This window comes from Zootoca vivipara, chromosome 6 (assembly GCF_965207765.1).
Source record: "Zootoca vivipara chromosome 6, rZooViv2.hap1.1, whole genome shotgun sequence".
NCBI classification, from domain to species: domain Eukaryota; kingdom Metazoa; phylum Chordata; class Lepidosauria; order Squamata; family Lacertidae; genus Zootoca; species Zootoca vivipara.
Genome location: NC_142589.1, coordinates 69291712 through 69315436, shown reverse-complemented (window position 1 = coordinate 69315436; position 23725 = coordinate 69291712). Strand labels below are relative to the sequence as shown.

Below are 23725 nucleotides of genomic sequence, written 5' to 3'. Positions count from 1 at the left end.
ATTGCTTATCTATTTCATAAAATCTATATAGCACTTGATTTAAAAAACAACAACCTCAAAGAAGTTTACAAAAGGTTACAACCATTTTCATTTTTGTAAATTCTGGTATTGTTTGCTAGATACATTTGAATATGTGCAGTATTCCTTTCTGCCCCTCTACATGATTAAACCTAATATGAAAGTCACTTAATGGAAAAGAGCTTTATATCATGTGCAGAGTGCCCTTACTTTGTCCCACATCAGACCAGGAATGCCCTCAGATGAACTATTTTGTATTTATTTCAATATCTCCTTTTACTTGTATTTTCTTCAAATTCTTACTTTTAAAAAAAGACTTTATTTTAGGTGTCTGTGCACAGGGAAACAAATACTTGCATGCATGCCCACAACATGTGGAACAACACACGAATTTTTTATTGATTGCTATGCTATTTTGTGCAAATCTGATAGTTCAAAAAACTTGTGTTCCCACCCCCGATTTTTTTAAAGGTGTGCACACAGATAAACAAATAGCCTACAATCGACCTCAGATTTCCAGAACTTGTGAAGGACAAGGATATACTAATACTAATGGGGAGACACACAGCATGAAAACATTCCATCAAGCATCACCCACTAGTATAGACAGGAAGCAACAGGACGGATTTTGGAGGCATAAAATCAAAACTGCTCATATGTGGATGAAGACAAACAAATTTGCACATGGACTCAGTGACCCATGCATATGTTAGTGCCCTAGTGTGGACACAACCAAGTTCTGCTGCTGTCTCAGATGCTCCTTCAGTGCTGAGCAGGCCAAGCGGCAGTCTGAGACAAAAAGAGAGGCAGTCTTTTGAGAACAGGATTCTACTCTGGCTTCTGCACTATGGTGGCTGAGAGGTCAATACACTCATGGAATCACTGTTGTTAAATGCACCCTACAAACTAGCAGCAATGCCCTCTGTGTGCCTCTTAATCAGCTTCACAGTAATTTGCTTTTCCCTTCTGCAGGACCTTCGAGGGAGTGTGGAGAGGATCTGCCAGTTCCTCGGCAAGGAGCTGAACAGCCAGCAAATAGACTCTGTGGTGGAAAGCCCCTGCTTCAAGAAAGTGAAGCATGAGACCATGCCCATCTCATCTCGGAAGCGAAGTAGTTTAATGCCCAGTAAACATGCGCTGACAGGTAACAATAGAGCTTATGGTGGAGTCCATAGATAAAGGCCATTAGGCAAGGGGGGCGGGCGGTTCGGGTGGAGAGTCTTTCCCTGTGAAGTGCCATTGACCAATGGATAAAGTTAATCAGGAATTGAAGCCGGTGCTGAAATAATTCTGGCTGAACATCTTTGTGGTTATGAGTCCCTCTTGTGGTCTTTCAGGGCTCCCCGGGGATTGGAAGCACCATATCACAGTGGCACAGAACGAACGCTTTGACAGTTGTTATCCACCTCACATTCAGGGTGTGGGTGTGCGTTTCCCTTGGGACTGAAGAAGGGTTGCTTTTTCGCATCCCCACACTCTTTTATCTCTCATATGATGCATGTCCCTCCTACCAAACCACCAGGCTCTATCGCTCTTCTTCAGATGTGATCAGAAGAGGCTGGTCAGTGAATGGTATCGTTGTATTGTCTTTTGTATTTTCAAATATGGTATGCAAGAGGTAGGCAACCTGTGGCCATCCAGATGTGGTGGAACTGCACGCCCATCATCCCCGACCATTGACAATGGTGGCTGGGGCTGATGGGAGCTGGAATCTATTAGCATCTGGAGGGCTACAGGTTCCCCATCCCTGCTGTATGTTGTTTGTTTTTTATTCTGTAATAAAAATTGTATTGTATCTTATAGTATTCATAATTGTATTGATGCACAGCTAAATGTATTCAATTACCCATACCAACACAACAGGTGGTAATGCTGTCAGGGTGATGTTATGGATTCCAAAGTTATTTCCCAAGGTGGCAGTCAGTCAGTTAGTCAATCAGTCAGTCAGTCTGTCTGTCTCTCTCTCCCCCACCCCACCCATTACAGAGCCTGTTCTGGTTGCTTTTTCCTTGTGATTGAAGCAATATCCCCTCATGCCAAAGAAACCCTTCCAGGAGGTGGGAGTTTCCTGGTAGTGAGTGATTCAATCATTAGGGTTTGGAATGGGTGTGTGGACTTCATGGTGACTTGCCTGCCAGGTGCAATAGTTGAGAATGTGACACATCATCTAGAGAGCTTGATTGTTAATGATGGGGAAGTGTTGGTGGTTCAATAACCTGTGGAAGTGTAGACATGCAGTTCTGGAAGCAACATTTCAGGTGTTAGGTAGGGGCTTGAAAACCAGCATCTTCAAGGTCGCTTTCTCAGAACTGCTACCAGATCCACATGCAAGGCCAGTAAGACAGGAAACAATGAGGACTCTCAATGCATTGATGAGATGATGGGTGTCAGTAGGAGGAGTTTGATTTGTTAGGCATGGGGGAATTTGGGGGGGACAAACTGGGCCTCTACAAAAGTGTCAGGCTCCACTTCAACCAAATGTTGGTGTTCGAAATCAGAACACACTGAGAGGGATGCAGAGGAGATCAGGGAAACTGCTGGCCAGTTAGCTTAACATCTGTTCTGGAAAAAAAAGATGAAATTATGAAGCATCTAGAAAAGAAGACATGCTGAAGGAGAACCAGCATGACTTCTGTGAAAGTAATTCCTGTCTAATCAACATTTAGAGCTCATAGAGAGGGTCCATAACTATATAGGGGTACACAGTGTGTATTTAGACTTTCAAAAAACCTTTGGTACAGTCCCACACCAAAAAAACACCTGAGTAAGTTTAGCAGTTATTAGATAAGAGCCATATCATTTCATGGATCTGTAACTGGTTAAGAACAGGAAACAGTTCTCACAATGGATGAATGTAAGGAGGGGTGTCTCCAAGGATCTGTATTGGTGCCAGTGTTTTTAACTTGTTCATAATAGAGTTGGGAGTGATAGTGAAGTGGTCAAGCGATGAAACTAAAATATTCGGTGTGGCAAAATAAAGGAGGGGTTGTGAAGAGGTCCAAAAGAATTGCTGCAAACTGGGTGAATGGGCCTTAAAATGGAAAATATTGTTCCATGTAAGTGTATGTACTTTGAAGCAAGAAATCCTATAGCGGATCACTCAATGAAGACATTGACCCAGTGTACAGAAGCTGTGAAAAAAGGTGAAATTCATGTTAGGAAAGAGATTGAAAATAAAACTGCCAATAGTCTAATGCTAGTCTACAGTGTGATCACATACTTTGAATATTGTGTATTGGTATTGTTGCTGCACCTCGAAAAGGATATTGTGTAGATCTGAAAAAGGTGCAGAAAAATGCAAACGGTCAAGGGGCTGGAGCAGCTCTTCTGTGAGGAAAGGTTGCTGCAGTGGGGACTTTTCAGGTTAGGAAAAAAGCAAGTAAGGGTAGACATGATAGGGTACAATAAAATTATGCACAGGGTAGAGAAAGTTAAGAAAAGTGTTTCTCCCTCTTGCATAAATCTAAGAACCTGCAGTCTTCCAAGGAAGCTAAGGGCTCATCCAGATTTCTTCTTCTTCTTCTTCTTCTTCTTCTTCTTCTTCTTCTTCTTCTTCTTCTTCTTCTTCTTCTTCTTCTTCTTCTTCTTCCTCCTCCTCCTCCTCTTCCTCTTCCTCTTCCTCTTCCTCTTCCTCTTCCTCTTCCTCTTCTTTTTGCTTTGGCTGATGGAGAGTAAGTAAACATTCCTAATAGGGTTCCTTGCAATGTGTAGGTCACTGCATACAAGACAAATTTCCTACACGGAAGATACTTATGGGTAAGTTAGCCACTTAACTCATCGCCAAAAAAGTTGAAATGCACCAGCTGCTCATTCCACATGCTCACAATTGATAGGCAACATCAGGATTCCTCAAACTCGGCCCTCCAGATGTTTTGAGACCACAATTCCCATAATCCTTGACCACTGGTCCTGCTAGCTGGGAATCATGGGAGTTATTTTTCATGAGAGATTTTTCAGTTATTGACCTTTAATCCAGACTTGGATAATCCTTCATAGAGAGGATTCCTTGAATAGAACTGATCTCTGTAAAGAAACAACCCCTGCTTCTATGTAGTATATGCTGCATGTTTCTTGGGTGGGTTTCATCACTTCTGCACAGTGTTGCAACTCAAAGAGTATGTAGATAACAACCATAGGAACACTAGTGGTTGTTTTCTTCTTCTGACTCATAACTCGGGTCCATCCCGGACGGTAGTTATCTACATACTCTTTGAGTTGCAACATGAGAGAGATTAGAAAATATTACCAAATATTTTTCAGACCAATACCGAGCCGGACCAGAAGATAAAATAGAAATTGAAAGATATATAAGACTAAATAAGTTGCAAAAATTCCAAATGAAAAATTGAATATTTTAAATGTACCAGTTCATATAGCAGAAATCTCAAATGCCATTAAACAAGCAAAAACAGGAAAAGCACCAGGCCCAGATAGACTAACAGCAAAATACTACAAATAAAATTAGAAAATTACTTAATTCACCCACTACAAAATGTAATGAACGAAATATTAAAGATTGGGGAAATACCAAAGACTTGGAAAGAGGCCTTTTTTACTCTAATTCCAAAGACAAGAGACAGACAAAATGGAAGTTAAGAATTATAGACCAATCTCATTATTAAACAGTGATTATAAATTGTATGCAAATATATTAGCTAATACAGTGGTACCTCGGGTTAAGAACTTAATTAGTTCTGGAGGTCCGTTCTTAACCTGAAACTTCTTATCCTGAGGTACCACTTTAGCTAATGGGGCCTCCTGCTGCCACTGCACTGCTGCCGCATGATTTCTGTTCTCATCCTGAAGTAAAGTTCTTAACCCGAGGTACTATTTCTGGGTTAGCGGAGTCTGTAAGCTGAAGTGTCTGTAACCTGAAGCACTACTGTAGAATGAAAAAACATATTATTAGAAATAATACATCAAGACCAAACAGGATTTCTGCCAGGAAGACATATGAAAGATAATATAAGGAATGTAATTTATATTACTGAATACCTGGAAGTAAGGAATGAAAAACAGGCAGCAATGATGTTTGTAGATGTGGAAAAAGCATTTGATAATGTTTCCTGGACCTTTATGTTGAAAAAAGTAAACATGAAACCCAATTGGGCAACATATAGAGAGGTAACAGATTGGTTACAATATTTTCAATTAAATGAAACATTTAAAAATGATAAAAAGAAAGGATTTGCATATGAAATTTCAAAATTCCAGAGAGAAATAATGGAAAGTGAATATAAATTACTATCAAAAATGTATAATATTTTGTTGGAATGGGAAACAAAGGATGAAGAGGTAAAAAGTGTTATGATAAAATGGGCAAAATATGTGGGACATAATATACAGATGACAAATCGGGAAAGATTATGGAAAAATGATATAAAATTTCTAGCATGTACAGCTCTTAAGGAGAACTATATGAAAATTATGTACATATGGTATCTAACTCTGGTTAAATGATCAAAATGCATAAGACAAAAGATAATAAGTGCTGGAAGTGTAAAGAAGTAGTAGGTACATTTTACCATATGTGGTGGCAATGTAAGGTTATAAAAAGGTTTTGGGTAAATGATTCATGATGAATTGAAAAAAAATGTTTAAAATCACCTTTGTTAAAAAGCCAGAAGCTTTCTTAATAGGTATAACTGGAGTGGATATACCGAAATACAAAAATGTGTTTATGTATGCAACAACAGCTGCCCAGATATTGATAGCTCAACATTGGAAAGAAGAACAAGTCCCAACTAAAGAAGATTGGCAACTTAAATTAATGGAATATGCTGAAATGGCTAAATTAAGTGGAAGACTAAGAAATCAAGACAACAAATATAAAAAAGAATGGAAAATGTTTATTGCATATTTACAAAAGCATTGTAAAGAAGTTAATACAATAGCAGGTCTTTAAAAACAATTGTAATATTAAGGAGAATGTTTAAAATTGGAAATAATTAAGGATAAAGAAATTATAGGCATGTATAATATGAGATATTATAAAAGAACCAGGGGAGGAACTGGAGGGGAGTTATGAATGGATTATTAATAATGCTGCCACACATCCCAATAATTTTGTGCCTTCATTTTTATTCCAACAAAAGAAAGCTTTTATTTGGGTCAGCATTCCTTGAATATACCAGTGAGTTCAAATTACAACCCCAAGGACGTCAGCTAAAAGACTTGGTATCTATATGAGCTGTTCAGCCTCAGGGAGTGGTGGGTGATTTTTCACCCAAGATTCTTAAGTAGCTACTGAATGGCCACCTCTATTCCAGGCTATAAAGGTAAAGGTAAAGGACCCCTGACAGTTAAGTCCAGTCACAGACTCAGGGGTTGCGGCATTCATCTTGCTTTATAGGCCAAGGGAGCCGGTATTTGTCCGCAGACAGTTTTCTTTCATGTGGCCAGCATGACTAAGCTGCTTCTGGTGCAGCGGAACAACGAAGCCAGAGAAGTGCATAGAAATGCCGTTTACCTTCTTGCAGTTTTTGGCGTGCTTTTGAACTGCTAGGTTGGCAGGAGCAGGGACCGAGCAACGGGAGCTTACCCCGTTGCGGGGATTCGAACCGCTGACGACCTTATTGGCAAGTCCAAGAGGCTCAGTGGTTTAGACCACAGCGCCACCCACGTCCCTATTCCAGGCTATAGTAGTGCTGTAAAAGGGGGTTACCTTTGTGGTCGCTTTCAGCTCTGTGGTTCTGTTATTTTAACCCCCTGCTCTACTCAAGATTTGTGGTACAGGTGCAATTCCAGTATCCCTGGGCTGATGGCCACCCAGCTTCTGCATAAATGTCTCCAACACAGGACAGCCCACCATCTTCTGTGACTCCTAAAACAACTCCTACTCCTACTTTTCCCACTTGAGGCCTGGCTGCCTTCCAAGGTGGTATCTGGAATGATAAAAGCCACCGAACAGATCTGGGGAATGGATCTCAAAAAACAAAGATTGTCATTTTCAGACAATTGCAGCCACTTGGAGCTTGCAGTGTTGTGCAACAATCTAGAGCTCTACCCTCTTCTTACAACTGAATCCAGGCAGATGCCAACAGACAGCTCTTCAAGGGCTTAGGGCTGTCCTGCCCCACCCAAGTCCTATTCTCTGCTAATAGTTACACAGGGATCAGTGCACCAGCAAATGAATCCGCTCCAGGCAGATTCACTGAGCCGTAGATATGCACATGGGATGGGCAAACAACTTTAAAATGTGAGTGCATTGCAAGACCTGAACGGCAGGACCTTTGGCAGTCAGGAAGGAGATCGGGTTTGGACCAGACTCTGGCTCTCATCTTCTGAGAAACACTGGCAAATAAGCAGAACATGAATGGACACAGATGAGCCCTTACCATGCCAGTGACCTCTAGGTCAAAATCTGACGAGGGGTTCTTATTTCATCTGAAAGTGGGATTCACAGAAGCAAGGCAACCCCTTGATACCCAACTTTCAGTTTTCCAAATGCTCTTTTCATACCCTCTAACATTTCTATGGTGAAAATGTTGTTGTTGTTTAGTCGTTTAGTCGTGTCCGACTCTTCGTGACCCCATGGACCATAGCACGCCAGGCACTCCTGTCTTGCACTGCCTCCCGCAGTTTGGTCAAACTCATGTTCGTAGCTTCGAGAACACTGTCCAACCATCTCGTCCTCTGTCGTCCCCTTCTCCTAGTGCCCTCCATCTTTCCCAACATCAGGGTCTTTTCCAAGGATTCTTCTCTTCTCATGAGGTGGCCAAAGTATTGGAGCCTCAGCTTCACGATCTGTCCTTCCAGGGAGCACTCAGGGCTGATTTCCTTCAGAATGGATAGGTTTGATCTTCTTGCAGTCCATGGGAAAAATAGGGTGAAAATAGGGACGTCCTATTCCATCCCCTCTATAATATTTCTCAGGTGAGCGAGCCTGCTAGTGGGACACCTGGTCATGCCTCCTCGCAAAAAATGCACCCAGGGCCACACACCCCAGCCCCCCCCCCACTACACCACGGTACCAGAGAGAGGTTGACAAGGGAAGTGGACAGCAGCAAGAGGGAGACTCTTTAACATGTCTGTGTGAAATGAGGAACGCAGTGTCAGAAATCTGCCAGAAGTCATACCAGTTTAGGTATGTGATGATCTTATCTATAGCCGAAGGCTATCTACTTCCTTCACGTGCTAGCAAAACTGAATTACTGTGTCGTGAAATGATGCATGTTTAAAAAGTGTGTCACCAACATGCAAAGTTTGGAAAGCTCTGCTTTAAGAGATACAGCTGCCTCCTGGTGAAGTTATATAGACAGGATTTACAAGGCTGGGCAACTGAGAGTTAGTGCATTTGCCCTGTTGCTTGTTCTGTGTTGTTGTGGATGCTCACTGCTGAGACGGAGGGCAATACAGCCATTAAAAGGAATAGCATTACACCAATTCCCAGGGGTGTGGCAAGATCCTGTTCCCCAATCCATATCTCCTTTTGCAAACATGTGGGAGTTCAAGCCAAGTGGGATGATCCTGTCGCAGAGTTCACCTAATCCTTGTTGACCCTCTCTCAATAAAGGAGCAAACAAGAGGATCAAGGCCTAATCCACATCCGCCTTGCCCTCTCAGCAATGAGTCATTTTCTGCTTTCTTAATTGGGACTGCTAGATTGGGGCCCTTAGATCTCCTTGTCAGAAGGACGCTGGGTGGAGGACAGCTAATACTGATTTTCATAGTTGGGATAAAGCGCCCTGAAGGGAGGTCTTGAAGAAGGTGCTTCTTTCAAACCACACAGTCAGGCTGGGTGTTTTAGGACAGAGTAGTCGATAATAATGGTAGCTTTTCATATTTTGGTGGACTCCAACTCCCATCAAGCTCAGCTAGCATGGCCAGTGGCTGGAGATGATGGGAGTTGTAGCTCAGCAACATCTGGAGGGCCACACGTCCCCTACATGTGCATTAGAAGACACATCAGCCTGTGAAACAGGCTGTGAATCATGGGCACCTTAGTCTATAGTACAGCTTCGCTTGTGCCCTCACATCATGGCAACTGTGTTTCTTGGCCCCCACCAGTACCAAATTTAGGGGTGTGGGGGCAGATCACCCCCCACTGGGCGCTGAGCCGAGGGGGTGCAAAATTGAGAATATCTACAATTGAGAAGATCCATTTGGGGGCTGTGTGTTTTCCTATACATCACAATGTTTCAATAGCTTTAAAAGATGAGGCTGTTCAACAATTTTCTTGCAAAGAACTGAAGAGGTAAAAGGTAAAGGGACCCCTGACCATTAGGTCCAGTCGTGACCGACTCTGGGGTTGCGCACTCATCTCGCATTATTGGCCGAGGGAGCCGGCGTATAGCTTCCAGGTCATGTGGCCAGCATGACAAAGCTGCTTCTGGAGAACCAGAGCAGCACATGGAAACGCCGTTTACCTTCCCGCTGTAGCGGTTCCTATTTATCTACTTGCACTTTGACGTGCTTTCGAACTGCTAGGTTGGCAGGAGCTGGGACCAAGCAACGGGAGCTCACCCCGTCACAGGGATTCGAACCGCCGACCTTCTGATCAGCAAGCCCTAGGCTCAGTGGTTTAACCACAGCACCATCTGGGTCCCATTAGTTTATGGTAAAAGCACAGCTCTGGATATATTTTTTTGATAGTTACAAGCTTGATTTAAGTTGTTGTTGTTGTTGTTGTTGTTTTGTTTTAAATCCCATAGTGCTCTTTTTTTTAAGAAAAGCAAATATACCTCACATTACTTCACAGGCTGTGTTCTAGACAGGAAGCATGTGCAGAATGGCCAGTGTGAAGGTTCCAAAATTGAAAAAAAATATGAAGACAAAAATGCACACCACTTGGCTACCTCTTAATTATATTAAAGGCAAGAAAGAGCAAGAAACCCCCATGGTTTGGACTTATGGAGGAAAGTGAATCTCTCTTATTTACAAAAAGCTTCCGAACCCATTCCACTGCAATTTGGCAAGCTCAATCCACTCTGAAGGGACTCATAAATGTAAAACTGATTTGTAAAAATGTTATGAGAGACATTGCACCTATCTTTGTAAACCAAGAAAACCTTTAATAAAAAAGGGGGGGGGGAGTTACAGCTGTTTTTAGATTTCCCATTACAGTGAAAGGGGAACCACAGAGCTTCATTTGATACAAGTCAGAACCCAAATTAAAGATCGAAGTGGGAAAAGTAGAGTGTCTGAAAAACAGATCAGTAATTTTAAAATGCACAAACTCAGCTACAAGTCAAATCTCAGGGCCTGCGCACACCCCTAAAACATACACAATGGATTAAGAGTGGATTGAAAGCTTCCATCTTGCCATTGAGTTAGGAATCCCTCTGGGGCATCAGGCCAGGTCAGAGGGAAGGGAAGAGTAGCCAGGAGGCAGGTCAATTTTTACAGGGGAACTTGGGTGTGGAAATATCGCAGGGCTGTATATATAAAACCAGAAGAGACTCCTTAAGGATGCCTGAGCCTGGGCGACAACAGATGTGGAGGAAGAAAGGAGCAGAAAGGTAAGTGAGGTAGGGGCAAAAAGGCAAGTGGAAATTTCTGCATCCTCAAGATATCAGGAGCAGGAACACACACGGGTATTTTTACATATGCACACACATAATAGGGCCAAGCTAGACATGAAACTGAATGCAATTAACTTGCATGCATTTGATGCATGGGTGAGCCTTAGCAACATCTGGGACTGCAATGGATGGAGATGGAGGGCGGGGGGAGAGAGGGAGGCGAAAGGCTTTACTCCAGGGCGAAAGGCTTTACTCCTTTCCTCCCCCTGCCATGATACCAACAAAAAGCGCCCTTCCCTCATTGCTATTTGCATTGAGACACAGCCTTCCTGGGCCATTTCCAGGTTATCAGCACATCTGAAATAGCTCGGTGAATGGCATGTCCCCAAACCAGGACGTGTGTGTCACACAAAAGTCACATGACCTGTGTGAGGTCACAGTGCTCAAAATGGCCACCGTGCTCTTGCGCGAAAAAAAGGATGTCCCGTTTTTTTCCCCTGGGACACTTGCAGGGGGTGGCATGTTGATATTGGATTGCGGAGATTTGGGTTCAAATGCTGGCTCAGCGATGAAGTTTAAGGGGAAGGGGCAAGTTGTAATAGTGAGGACAGACAATAGTGAGTACAGTGCATTAGCTGGCTTACCCCCCCCCCCAACCTGCCTCTGCCAACATACATGCTGGCCCCACAAGCCAACATTTGCATGTGAGGCAGTGTGTGTAGCATCTATACATGTGAAACTGTGAACATGCCTAGGGATTCTCAGCATGAGGGAGAGACCCGACTTTTTCCGTTCCTGTGCAAGTGAGGCATCCACACTTTTTAACTCTCTGACTGTTGACGTCAGACAGGTGCCTTCATTGTACTCTTTTTGGTGTCTGCTAAAGCATTTTTGTCCTGGATTTTAATTATTTTTGGATGGTTTAAAATATTTGTCTTCACTTTCTTTTCATTGGTTTGTTTGTTTGTTTTGGTAAACCACTTTGAGGTTTTATTGCAACCAAGGCGTATATAAATGTTGTGAAATAAACTGTCCAGCGTGCTGCATCAATCAGAACATGCACAAAAACTGGCCGGTTATGCCATCAAGGCAGGACTTTGGGGGCAGAGGTCTATTCCCCACCCAGCAATCAGAATGAGCAGGAAGGTCCCCAAGCAAAGGAGAGCTGGCTTACTACATTTCGAAGGCAGTGAAATGATAAATGTTGTCATCTTAAGATGGCGATGCCTGTAAGACCATAAAGTCCAGAGTCTAAAATGACCAAATCACCACAGAGGCTCCTAAATGTGGCTGATGGGGAGAGGGGTAGGTGGGATGGGCAGTGAGCACATCTTTGGTGGGGTGGCACAACACTGTGACCCCCCCACGTGTGCTTCCAATGGAACACCCACCCACCCTCCAATATAGTGGTACAGTGGAACCTCGGTTTACAAATGCAATCCGTTCCACGGAGGTGTTCGTAAACGGAGGCATTCGCTCCCCGAAGGCACGCTTCTGCGCGTGTGCAAAACGCTAATAGAGCGCTTATGCGCACGTGCTGCACAGATCACTTCTGCGCATACATGAGCTGCGCAGAAGTGATCTGCGCATCCAACGCTGTGGAACCCGGATGTAAACTCTTCTGGGTCCACGGCGTTCATAAACGGAGGCGTTCATAAACAGAGGTAGGTGTAAACCGAGGTTCCACTGTACCTTGGTTTAAGAACTTAATCCGTTCCTGAAGTCTGTTCTTAAACTGAAACCGCTCTTAAACTGAGGCGCGCTTTCCCTAATGAGGCCTCCCGCCGCCGGTGCCCTTCCACTGTTTGGCTTCCATTTTAGACCGAGGTTAAAGTTTGCAAACCGGAACACTACTTCTGGTTTTGCCGAGTTCGTAAACCAAATCATTCGTAAACAGGACTGTTCTTAAATTGAGGTACCACTGTATATTGGGCTACTGCATTCACAGAATGAGTCCATGTATGACACCTTGTGCACTTTTGATAGTTGTTGGGAGGTTTGCAATGCAAGAGTTAAATGCCGCTCAGGACCTCCTCATGATATCTTCCGTTTTCCTAAGGCAGAAATGCTTGAAAACGCACCAAACCTTCCAATTCTATTGCTTTGATTTCTGAAAATGCGTGCCCCCCCCCCGCCACATCCTTTGCTTCAGAATTCAAACTCTACGGTAAATTGTTGGGATATACAAAGTGCTTAGATAGTTAAATAAATAAATAGAATTGTGCATCAGCTATCAGATACAGGCAAAGATCAGATTCTGAAATCAAACCTCTTTAGTCAAACATCAAATGCTGAAACAAAATATCACAGGGTGTCAAATCCAGATATCCACATCAAGTAACTTAGGCAGATATGTAAAGACACTTAGGCTGTAATCCTGTCCACTTACCTGGTGCTTACACCCAAGTAAACATGCCTAGAGCTACACGGTCAGAGATCGTCTGGAGAATATTCCACATCAAGTGACGAAAATTCAGAGGAGCGCTAGATTTTTCCTGTTCCAACTTTTGGCCAGTTTCACATAGGCAATGGGGAAGAGTGGAACTGACAGGCAGGTCTCAGATCCAAAAAGTATGATCCATTGTTAGGAGTTCTTAATGCAGGAAGGGGGAACCTGTGGCTCCGCGGTCCAGCTGTTTGCGGATTATAACTCTTATTCCTGACCATTGGCCATACTGGTTGGAGCTGATGGGAACTGGAGTCCAACAACACTTGGAGGATCACAGATCCCCCACCTCTGCTTTAATGGAATGTGGGTGAGTGGGGGGGGGGAGGACATACACACAACTGGGAAAAGCATCTTTCCCTCCTGCATTTATGTCTTAATTCAATTTTATCTGCCCTCTCCTTCTTTCTCCTCAATTCCTGGAATGTTGCTTGACATATGCTGCTGCTTGGGAAGGGAGAAGCCAATATGAAGACTTCATTTGCCTTCCTGCTACTTCTGCTAGGTAAGTTGAACTGAGGCAGCAATGTGAGTCTCACCAGAAGCTGGTATTTGGAGAAAGAGGCATAAACAAGTAAAAAACAAGTAAAAAAAAACAGTAAAAAGTGCAGAGAAGTGGGGAAGGCCCACAAAACGGGGAGCTGCTAAATTGACAGATAGATGTGGTGAGATCCCCCAGGGGAATCCACAAACCCAGAAAGCTTCCTAGATCCCAGAAGAGACAGCACTCTTCCCCTGAAGACTCACCATTGTCTTTCCTTTCTCTGTTATAGGTTCAGCTTCGACTTCTGTGGAGCATGAAACTAAAGAAACCAATGGTAAAGTCTGACCCTCATGTGGTGTCGATGGGGCTTTCTCCAAAGAAAAAGTATTTCTAGGAACCTGAGTTATTTAACACTGATTTAGATCATGATGGGCTGACTGAAGTCTTCTACATACCCTCCAATATTTCTCCGATGAAAATAGAGACATTATATTCCATATGAACCATCATCATAGTTCTATTATTTATACCCTCCTCTTACAACTGGGTTTATCCAGCCACTCTGAGCAGGTTCCAACATATGTAAAAACACAATAAAACATTTAAAAAACCCTTCCCTATACCGGGCTGCCTTCAGATGTCTTCTAAAGGTGGTATAGTCATTCTTCTCCTTGCCTAAGGGCATACCTCCATACCCTTCAACATTTATCTGATGAAAATAGGGACGTCCTAAGGAAAAGTGGGACATTCTGGGATCAAATCAGAAACTGGGATGGCTTCTGTAAATCCAGGACTGTCAGTGGAAAATAGGGACACTTGGAGGGTCTGCATAAAATAACTGCTGAGAGTAATGGTGGTGTACAGCATGTTCTGGCCAAGATGGAGGTTCGCCTAGCAAAAACCTTTAAGCAGAGTATTTTGGCAGCCACTATTGTGCAAATCTTCCTTCCAGAATCTGGTAGCTGTGAGAACATAGAGAACAGTTTCCTTCCTTGTGAGGAAGCTCTATTATGCCACACAACAGCACCACTCCCCAATTTTCATAAGTTTGTGTCAGGTTTGAGGCATCAAAGTGTTCTCTCTGCTTTCTGTCCAGAGCACCTCCTGTATCCCTATGGGGAAGCTGCAGGAGATATGAAGAACCCCAAGGCAGATGACGGGACGTCCCCTAAGATTCCCATTTCAGTACCTTTCACCTTCTACGACAAGACTTATGACAGCGTTTACGTACGTATGATCCCTTTTGGCACAAAGCAAGAATGAATCACAGGAAAGGGGAACGTGACCACTCTCCCACTTCAACCTCGAGTCTTCAGCTCCCAGGATGCCCATTACCCTACAAACTTCCATCTTCTTGTAGTCGGAAAAACAGATAGCCAATACTGTGACTAGAGGCTTATCCACAATTATCTTTTGCCCCGCTCCTCCCAGGCAGAAACCAACGCTTTGACGCTCCGTTTCAGAGCGTTTAAAGGGTGGGTTTTCACGGGGAAAGTTCTGGTCTGGAGCAAAAATAAAAAGAGCACTTAGAGCTTTAAAGCCTGGAGGAAAGGTTAGTGTAGATAAGCCCTGGCTGTCAGGGAATGCTAAAACGATACACAGGGGTGTCTTCTTCTTTGGCAATCACTCATAGCTGAGTAAGATTGTCTTCAATAAGGCTGTTCTCCAACTGGAGCGCTCGCAGACCAGTGTTTCCCAGTTGGCGGTGTTTATACTACATTTTTAAAGATTTGCCTTGAGACAGTCTTTAAACCTCTTTTGTTGACCACCAGCATTACGTTTTCCATTTTTAAGTTCGGAATAGAGTAGTTGCTTTGAAAGTTGATAATCAGGCATCCGCACAACATGACCAGTGCAACAAAGTTGATGTTGAAGAATCATTGCTTTGACAGGGGTGTACCTAGGGGTTGGTAAGGTTGGCCCCTGCCAAGGGTTGCAGGCCCAAGGGGGTGTGGTGCGAAAATGAGTCTCTCCACTCTGGCCCACATGCCTGACCACCTCTCAGGCCACTCCTTCACTGCTTTGGGTGGCCAACATCTCCTTACCAGGGGTGCAAGGGAACCTAGGTATGCCCCTGCTGGTAGACAGAGTTCCCATGGACAAGGGATCTTCCCTGAGGTCTTTTGACAAAGGGCAGGCTATAAATAGTGTACAAATAGATAAATGATGCAGGACGATGCCCATCACTGACGGAGGTTCTCAGAAAGATGGGGGGGGGATGACGACTGAAAACAACCATCAGTTGTTTCCATAGCGACTCTCGGTGATCCAATTGCCTAGCCAAGGGGCAACAATGCAGGGAGGCTCACCTGGCACCTTCATTAGATATCTTTTGGTGCCAGGCAAAAATGTTCCACTTCTCCCAGGCCTTTGGCTAATTGATCTATGGCCTTTTAAATTACGTATGTGGGAGTTATTGCTTTGGTTTGTTACTATGGCATTTATTTTTGTGTTTTTATATTGTAAACCGCTCTGTGATCCTCAGATGAAGGATGATGATAATAAATAATTAATGATGATGATGATGCATGAACCAGCTGCTGAATAGGGACTCTCGTTCAGATATGTGCATTCAGAACGTCATCAGGACTGCAGCTAGCCTGAGCACATGACCCAAGGGGTAGGGCCAACAGCACAGTCTCACTTCCGAGTCATTGTATTGACCCCCTTTGCCTGTTATGCTGTGCTGCTCCCAGAGTCTAAGAGCCAATACCCGGAGGATTCAGATCAGAAACTGAAAATTCTTAGCAGTGAAGGGAGAAGGAAATAGCCCTCGGGATGGTTTGCTTGGGGGCACTTTTTCTGTTTCTGCTTACGTTGCTGCTCTCTGCCTCTTCACAGGTCAACAACAATGGGGTGGTTTCCTTTTCCGTCCCTGTCCCAGAGTACACCCCGAAAGCCATCCCCATGGTAGATGGAAAGGCCTTTGTTGCCCCTTACTGGGCGGATGCCAACATTATGCTAGGTGGCCAAGTCTATTACCGGCAGACGCAGAAACCAGAGCTGCTGAGAAATGTCACCCGGGACATTAATAACTACTTCCCTGAAATCCGTTTCAAGGCCACCTGGCTCTTCATTGCCACATGGGACCGTGTAGCCTATTTCGGATCTTTGTCCAGGAAGGTAAGTCATTCTGCATATACCATAGATAAGAGCCTAATATGCTCTGATACAGGCATTGGAGGTCTCTGTACTAGATTACCACATAGCAGTGTTTCTCACATTTGGGTCTCTAGCTGAGTTGAGTGTTATTATAGATTGGGGAGGGGGGACCTCCTAAACCCTAGGAATTAATAAATGGTAAGATTTTGATTAATTGGGATATGGATTGTAAGGAGAAGAGAGTATAGAGAACCTCCCCCTCTCATCAGAAGCAGCTCCTCCCCAAGCAGCGATGGCAGCGAGGACGCTGAGGAGACCAGTCAGGAAGTGGGGAGAGAGGGCCAGGACTCTGGCAGCATGGGAGAGCCCCTGCTACACAGGAGGGAGGAAGAGAGAGGGGGGAAAGGGGGGAGAAGGAAAACATGGAGCGTAGACCCTTTCCTCCGGTTCCGGAATTACGCAGGAGAAGAAGGGGAAGGAGGTTTGCTGTCCCAATACTCTTATGTTGGAGGAAGTCAAGGGTGCCAGATTCTGCATCGGACTGAGCAGACATGTTTTACACACCAGTCTCACTGTAAATAGACTACACTAATAAAAACTGTTTAAAGACAAGCATGCGGAGCGTCGTTACACTAGAGTAGTCGCAAGAACCTCTGACATGGATGAAAGAACAAGAGGAATCCTTTGGCCTGGGGTGCCATGGTAAGTGGGTGTGAGGTGACAGGCAAAGGGAGTCTTTTAGCAAAGTATTCTGGGAAGAAGAAGAGGGGAGAAGAAAGACTGGGATCCATCAGCTGAAGGCTGGCTAGGAGAGATGCCTTGGACTCCAGAGCTCACTACTGTGCAAGCCTCATCTGGAGTACTTGTTTCAAACATAACCACCAATTTTTTACTTGCATACTCACTTTTCACAGTCACCAGAAATCAGAGTCACTAAACGTATAGCACACAAAATACCCACAGCTATCCATCGGCCTTCCCCAACATGATGCCCTCTGGATGTCGTGGCCTACTATTCCCATCCACCCATTATGGTTGGGGATGAAAGAAGCCGGAGTCCAAAATTAAGAGTTGAGTAGGCCTTTTAGGGTTAACAGAAATAGGAACCATTCCCCCAGGAAGTTACCCTTGAAATTAAGGTGCAAAGCAACCCTAATTTCTATAGATATTTTGCCCATCATAAGCAACTCCCAACTTTGTCAAACATGCATCCCTTTCTTAAATGCAGCTGTAGCACCAAGAAGCCAAATTAACATGGAAGAGCATAGCCAGCCAACAGCTACAGCAAAGAGGAAAAGACATAGGCCAAGGAAAATTTAATGAAATTCATTGCGTGTCTTCTCGACGTCACTCTTTCTGCTTGTTTTTGCTCCAGGTAAACACCTTCCAGGCTATCTTATGTACTGATGGCCATGTTGCCTTTATGATGCTCAACTATGCAGACATCCAATGGACTACAGGGGCAGCAAGTCAGGGAAATCCCAGAACGGGCTTAGGAGGAATCCCAGCACAGGTAGGCCCACACTGTGAGCTGAGAATTTGGTTCCAGGCAGTTTTCTCAAAAGAGCTGCTCAGAGTCCCTTATGGTGCCAGAGTGAATGAAATGCTTTCCCCTTCAAATCCGGGAACACAGCTAGCTCACTTATTTCGTTGGTCTGGTCTACAATGGTCTCCTCTAACAGGCAATGGCTGACACTGAGTCAGGCTATTAGCCCATTGAGCCCACTGTTGTCTGCTCTAACAGTGGTCCTCCAGGGTTTCAGCCTTACCTGGAGGTTGAACCTGGGACTATCTGTTTGCAAAGCTCTACCACTGAGCTGCAGCCCTGCCCAGGCTTTCAGGGACAGATCTTCCACACTGACAGCTGCTAGCAGCGGTGGATCTTGGGGTCTCAAATTTCAGCCCTGTGATGCCAAAATAGTGCTCCATTCTAAATCATTGCTAAATCATGTGGCACCCAAAGTCTTTGCTCCCACTGTAGCCACACTCCCCCAAATCCACCTCTGCTGCTACTTGTCCTTTCCAACTTGGGATGCCAAGGACCTTCTGCAAGTTGAGCCATGGGGGTCTCCCAGTAAAAATATTTTACTGTTCTCATTGCAGAAACCAAGCCAAAGCCACCTGGGTGCAAACCAGCAATCCTAGCATGAGTTTTGCTAAGGGATATTTTTCTTCTTCTTTTTTGAAATAAAATTATACTTTATTTTCAAGAATATAAACATACAACAAAATCAATTCCGAATCCAAATATTGAGATTACTCTGAATCTCCTGACTTCTCCCCATCCCTTCCATGGGTCCTGTTGATCCTATTTTCCACTGCATATCAATACTTCTCCACTTTTTTCCATTTCTAAAATATCCGTACATTCTATTACATTACAAGTGTGTTTAAAATCTGGCCAATGTTTTAACCTGCTTACAATGATCTTGTATATAAATTATAAACTTTTCCCATTTTTTAAAAAGTTCTTGTCTTCTTGGTTCCTGAACTTCCCAGTTAATTTTGCCTTTTCGGCATAGTCCGCCAACTTGGTTTGCCATTCTTTTCTGGTCGGGGTTGTCTCTTCCTTCCATCTTGCTAAGGGATATTTCTGACCAGGTGTGGCAAAGCAGCAAATGATTGCCCAGGATATCTCACTATGTGCATGGAAACAGTGCTGGGCCAAATATCTGACAAGCGAGGAACTTGGATATTGCAGGATTGGTGAATCTTTGGCCCTTCAGATGTTGCTGAACTACAATTCCCACCACAGCCAGCTTGGTCCAAGTTTCCCAGACCTGAGTATTGGAACCAAAGGAGAGTTTAAGTCAGGGATAGGCAACCTGTGGCTGCCCAGATATTGTTGGACTACAAAGCCCATCATGCTGCCTGGGGTGAGAGTTGGAGCCCAACAACAGCTGGCGAGCCACAGGTTCCTCATCCCTGCTTTAAGTAGTTCTGCAGCAAAAAGCAACTTTCCTTGAGGGAGCCCACCTTAGTGGAACTCTCTAGCAGAGCAACCACTTTGTTGATAGCTCCTACAGTAGTTCAGGAACCCTGTCCATCCTGCAGGTACTTGGATTCCTTCCCTGAGAGGGAGAGACCATGGGAAGATTCCCTGGAAGTCCAGAGTATTGTTGCTTCTTGCCACAAAGCAGCATTTGACTGCTGTGCATGTATCAAAGCTGGTATTGTGGTTATTTCAGGCCGGCTTCAACAGCGGCGATGACAAGAACTACTACAACATCCCTAGCTCCCGCACTCCTCAAGTCATCAACATTACAAAAACTAGCAATGTGCATGTGCCAGGACGCTGGGTGTTCCAGGTGGACAATTTCATATCGCCTGGAGACCCTGAAGAGCTTAAGCCTAAGAAAGAAGAGCCAGAAGTCCCCCAGAAAGAAGAAGACCTCCCTGAGCAAGAAGCAGGACACCTGAACCATGAGGACACCCAGGAGGTTCCTGAAGAACAGTCACATGTGGACAGGGATGAGGAGGAAAGTGATCACTGTGAATGGTAAGTATGAAAGCCAAGGCCTGAAGGGTTGGAACTAGCTGGCTTTTCCTGGAAATCAACAGGAAAAAGCTTCACAGGGCATTGTATGGAACCAGAGACCATGCCCTCAGCTACACGCCCTTCCTGCATCTTTCCCCCCCAGGAGATACTGCAGAATCATTTCACATTATTTTCAAGCTTTTGCAAAATCTCACCTTGAATGTGGTCCTCCTTACCATTTCAATACTATAGGGAAGTCACTTCCATATGTTATTTTACAGAGACACTGGGTGAGATCCAGCTAACTCATACACAAAGTAGATGTTTGCAGAGTAGACTGTATTGTTTTCAGCGACTGCTAAATGCAAACACTTTCAGTAGATAACCTTGAAAGAAATACTTTGTTGCAAGTCCGAAGTGATATCCCCCTGCACACTGCACACTGTTTGTCCTGAGCTTGCAATTTATTGCAGTATGAATGGACAAAGTAGGGGACAAACTCAAGCTGGGATTGTGGGGCGGGCCTTAAAATGACTTGATTTTCTTTTCAGTAAAAACAAACATCTTGCCTCTTTCCCCCACTCCAGATAAGCCACTTTCGTCACAGAAGACATTTGCTGTTGCCGTCAGAAGAGAGTGACAGCCAGGATGTACTGTAGATCACTATCCATCCCCCTGTTGACCACTAGAGGCCTTCTGCAGCTGCAGCTTAATTGTAGTGTAGCAATAAAATATTAAGCTCCTCTAGCATTGTAGTTGTGCTATGTATCTCAAGAGCGGGGGGGGGGGGAATCTGTGTGTAATCACACACACACACACACACACACACACACACACACACACACACACACACAGGGAGAGAATGACTGCATATATAAGGGTGTGGGGAGATTAATTTCTAAATTAGTAACATAGGAAGCTGGATTATACATCAAACCTTGGGTCCACCTAGTTCAGCATCACTTGCACTGCCTGGCAGGAGTTCTCTATAGTTTCTGACAAGGGTCTCTCCCAGTCCTCTGTGGAACTGCTGAGAACTGAACCTGCTCTGCCACTGAGCAATATGAACCATTTCCTATTAACAGGTGCCACCTCTTAAAACATTTCTCAGAAGTCACAGTGTCTTAAAAAAAAAAAGACAATGGGCAGACGACATAGGCTATGATATTAACCCCACCCAATGGACCAGAATGTGGTCTAAACCTCCCTTTAAATCCATATCAGCGAAAAGAAAAGAACTCACTCTGAAACTCACTTACAGGTGGTACCTAGCACCATGGAAACTAACACTAATAGGCCCAGGAACCTCACCAAAATTATGGGGAGGATGTACCTCCACAGGCACATAACTCCCCATGTGGCAGGAATGTCCCAAAATTCAACTCTTCTGGACATCAATTATGCAAGAAATATGCAAAATAACTAAGCAAGTATTAGAAGTCACCCAAGAACTGGCCCTACTAAACACCTTCCAAGACAATAAGAAGTCACACTGTCTCATTTAGATACTTCCAAGCCACTAGACAGACATCCCCCCCCACCTGAAATGGCAGGAAGAAACTGGAAAGTCATTGCGGCTCGTGAGGAGACCCTCCCCAGCATAGCTGCCAAGTTTTCCCTTTTCTTGCGAGGAAGCCTATTCAGCATAAAGGAATTTCCATTTTAAAAAGAGAGAACTTTGCAGCTATGCTCCCCAGAGCTTGAAGAGGATGCCAGTGAGCCGAAAGTCCAGTAAAAGGACTAAAAAATTGCTCATCTGCCTTTCAAACCCATTATCATCTAGAGAGGGTTCCCTGTAAGACCATTAAGTCCAGACTCTCAAGTTCCCTAACTCCACCACTTAAACCAATCAATCTCTTGGACCAATACTCCTCCTAAGTACTGTACCTGGTTTGGGTTCCTGCCTGCAGCAGGCCCCCAAGAGCACCTAATTGCTCTCCCCAAATCCACTTAATCATGGGCGTACCCAGGAACAAATCTAGGGGGGGGGGCAAGCCATGTTCATCCAGGTTGTGACATTTCAGCATGGAAAAGGTGAATGAAACAAAAATTTTATTATATATAATTATAGCAGTGTTTTATTACGGTAGTTATACGGTAGTTATTACAATTATTTGCTTGAATTTTTTAAAATTTCTATTCTAATTACATGTCTTATACTAGTATCCTTTTTCTTTGGTTTGAAGAAAATATTGAGGTTTGTTTGGTGCGGCCTTTTTATGTACCTGGACTAAACAAACCGGCAGTTGTGTGGTATAGTAATGCATATACAGTCCTGCCACCATGTACACTGGTTAAAGCAGACTACTTTGCTACACAAACTCTTCACCGGGAACAAAACTGAATTCAATAACCACATCTTTTAAAGATGTAGGAAAATTAAGGAGTACTCTCACCGGAGGAGAGTATGGTAGGGTGCCCCTCTTTCCCTCAGAAAATGTTGAAGATTATGGTGTTAAGCGACCCCCAAGCTACATCTGCTCCTGGTGGTCATCTAGTCCCACCCCCTGTAATGCAAGAACATGCACCTATCCCATATGGGGTTTTGGCCTGCAAAAATTTGGCTTTATCAGCACTACTATCCTGCCAACCAATAATATGCAGCTTGCCCACATGGGGATTGAACCTGCATCATAGGGGTTATCAGCACTATTATCCTGTCAACCCAGGAATAGTACCTCAAAGTTTTGATGGGACCCTGGGGGTCATCTAGTCCAACCCCCTGTAACACAATAATATGCAGCTTTCTCATATGGGGATAGAACCTGCAACCTTGGTGTTAATAGCACTACTATTCTGCCCAGAAAAGTACTTCAGAGATTGAGGGGGTCCTAGTGGTCATCTAGTCCAACCCCCTGTAATGCAATAATATGTGGCTCTCCCATATGGGGATTGAACCTACAAGTTTCATAAAGAAGATTCCCAATCCTACCTAGAGATGCCAGGGACCTTCTGCATGCAAAGCAGGCTATCTTTACTGTGGTACAGCTCTAAGATTAGGTTAAGTAATTAGGCCAAAGGTCATTTAGTAATCCCGACAATTTACTGGAGATTTGAAGAATATAATTTATTATTGATAGAATTTTATTTATTTATTTTCTATATTAAATATTTATTATTATTATTATTACTACTACTACTGATTATTATAGAGCATTATTTACTCTTTATGCAATGCGAGCATAAACTAGCAGCTATGAGAGTAAAATAATCAAGCAACAATAACAAAAGCAAAACAATGTAACTAGGATTAGAGTGATTTAGCTGCTGGCTAGAAAGGGACTTAGAGGGAACCTTTACGATGCAAAAACCAACAGAGGTGACCCAGCAATCCTTCCCTGTCCCAGGGAATGGTCCACACTGAGGATGAACACTGCAACTTCGCTCTCCACTGCCGGCTGTTTTTTTTGCTGCGCAGGAGCTCCCCCCCCGTTTTTTCTTCTCTAGGGAAGGGCAGCTGCCCCCTCCTGCCCCATGCTGGGTACGCCCATGCACTTAATTGCTTTTTCTCCCCAATCAGATGGTGCCTAGAGAAGAGCTTCCCACCACTAAGGCCACTCACCTGGCCCAGGATGGATGTGGAGGTCACTCCATCTCCCAGCTTTGGATGATTAATGAGTCTCTTTTCTTTCTTTCATGGAAGCGGCAGTATAATGCAGTGGCAGAATAATGGGACCTGACATATGCTGAGGCCACACAGCTGGGTGAGAACAATGGCACCGTAGGAAGAGTGA

The 23725-nt window shown here is 44.1% G+C and overlaps 2 protein-coding genes and 1 long non-coding RNA gene across 3 annotated transcripts in view; 2 read left to right on the top strand and 1 right to left on the bottom strand.

Moving 5' to 3' along the window:
• The window catches only part of LOC118086736 (sulfotransferase 2B1-like), a 9898-nt gene extending 5850 nt beyond the window's left edge, over positions 1 to 4048 (top strand). Inside the window, exons 5-6 of the mRNA XM_035118728.3 lie at positions 991 to 1162; positions 1356 to 4048. Of these exons, the coding sequence (XP_034974619.3) occupies positions 991 to 1162; positions 1356 to 1465 (282 nt within the window). The 3' untranslated portion in view covers positions 1466 to 4048. The remainder of the gene's footprint in view (positions 1 to 990; positions 1163 to 1355) is intronic.
• The window catches only part of LOC148685399 (uncharacterized), a 27789-nt gene extending 4064 nt beyond the window's left edge, over positions 1 to 23725 (bottom strand). Inside the window, exon 1 of the long non-coding RNA XR_015950344.1 lies at positions 23554 to 23725. This is a non-coding gene — a long non-coding RNA (uncharacterized LOC148685399). The remainder of the gene's footprint in view (positions 1 to 23553) is intronic.
• Positions 13396 to 20016, top strand: LOC118086737 (alpha-tectorin-like). Its single transcript, XM_035118729.3, has 6 exons — positions 13396 to 13432; positions 13701 to 13745; positions 14508 to 14638; positions 16253 to 16534; positions 17889 to 18026; positions 19702 to 20016. The coding sequence occupies exons 1-6, from the start codon at positions 13396 to 13398 to the stop codon at positions 20014 to 20016; spliced, it is 948 nt and encodes a 315-aa protein (XP_034974620.3).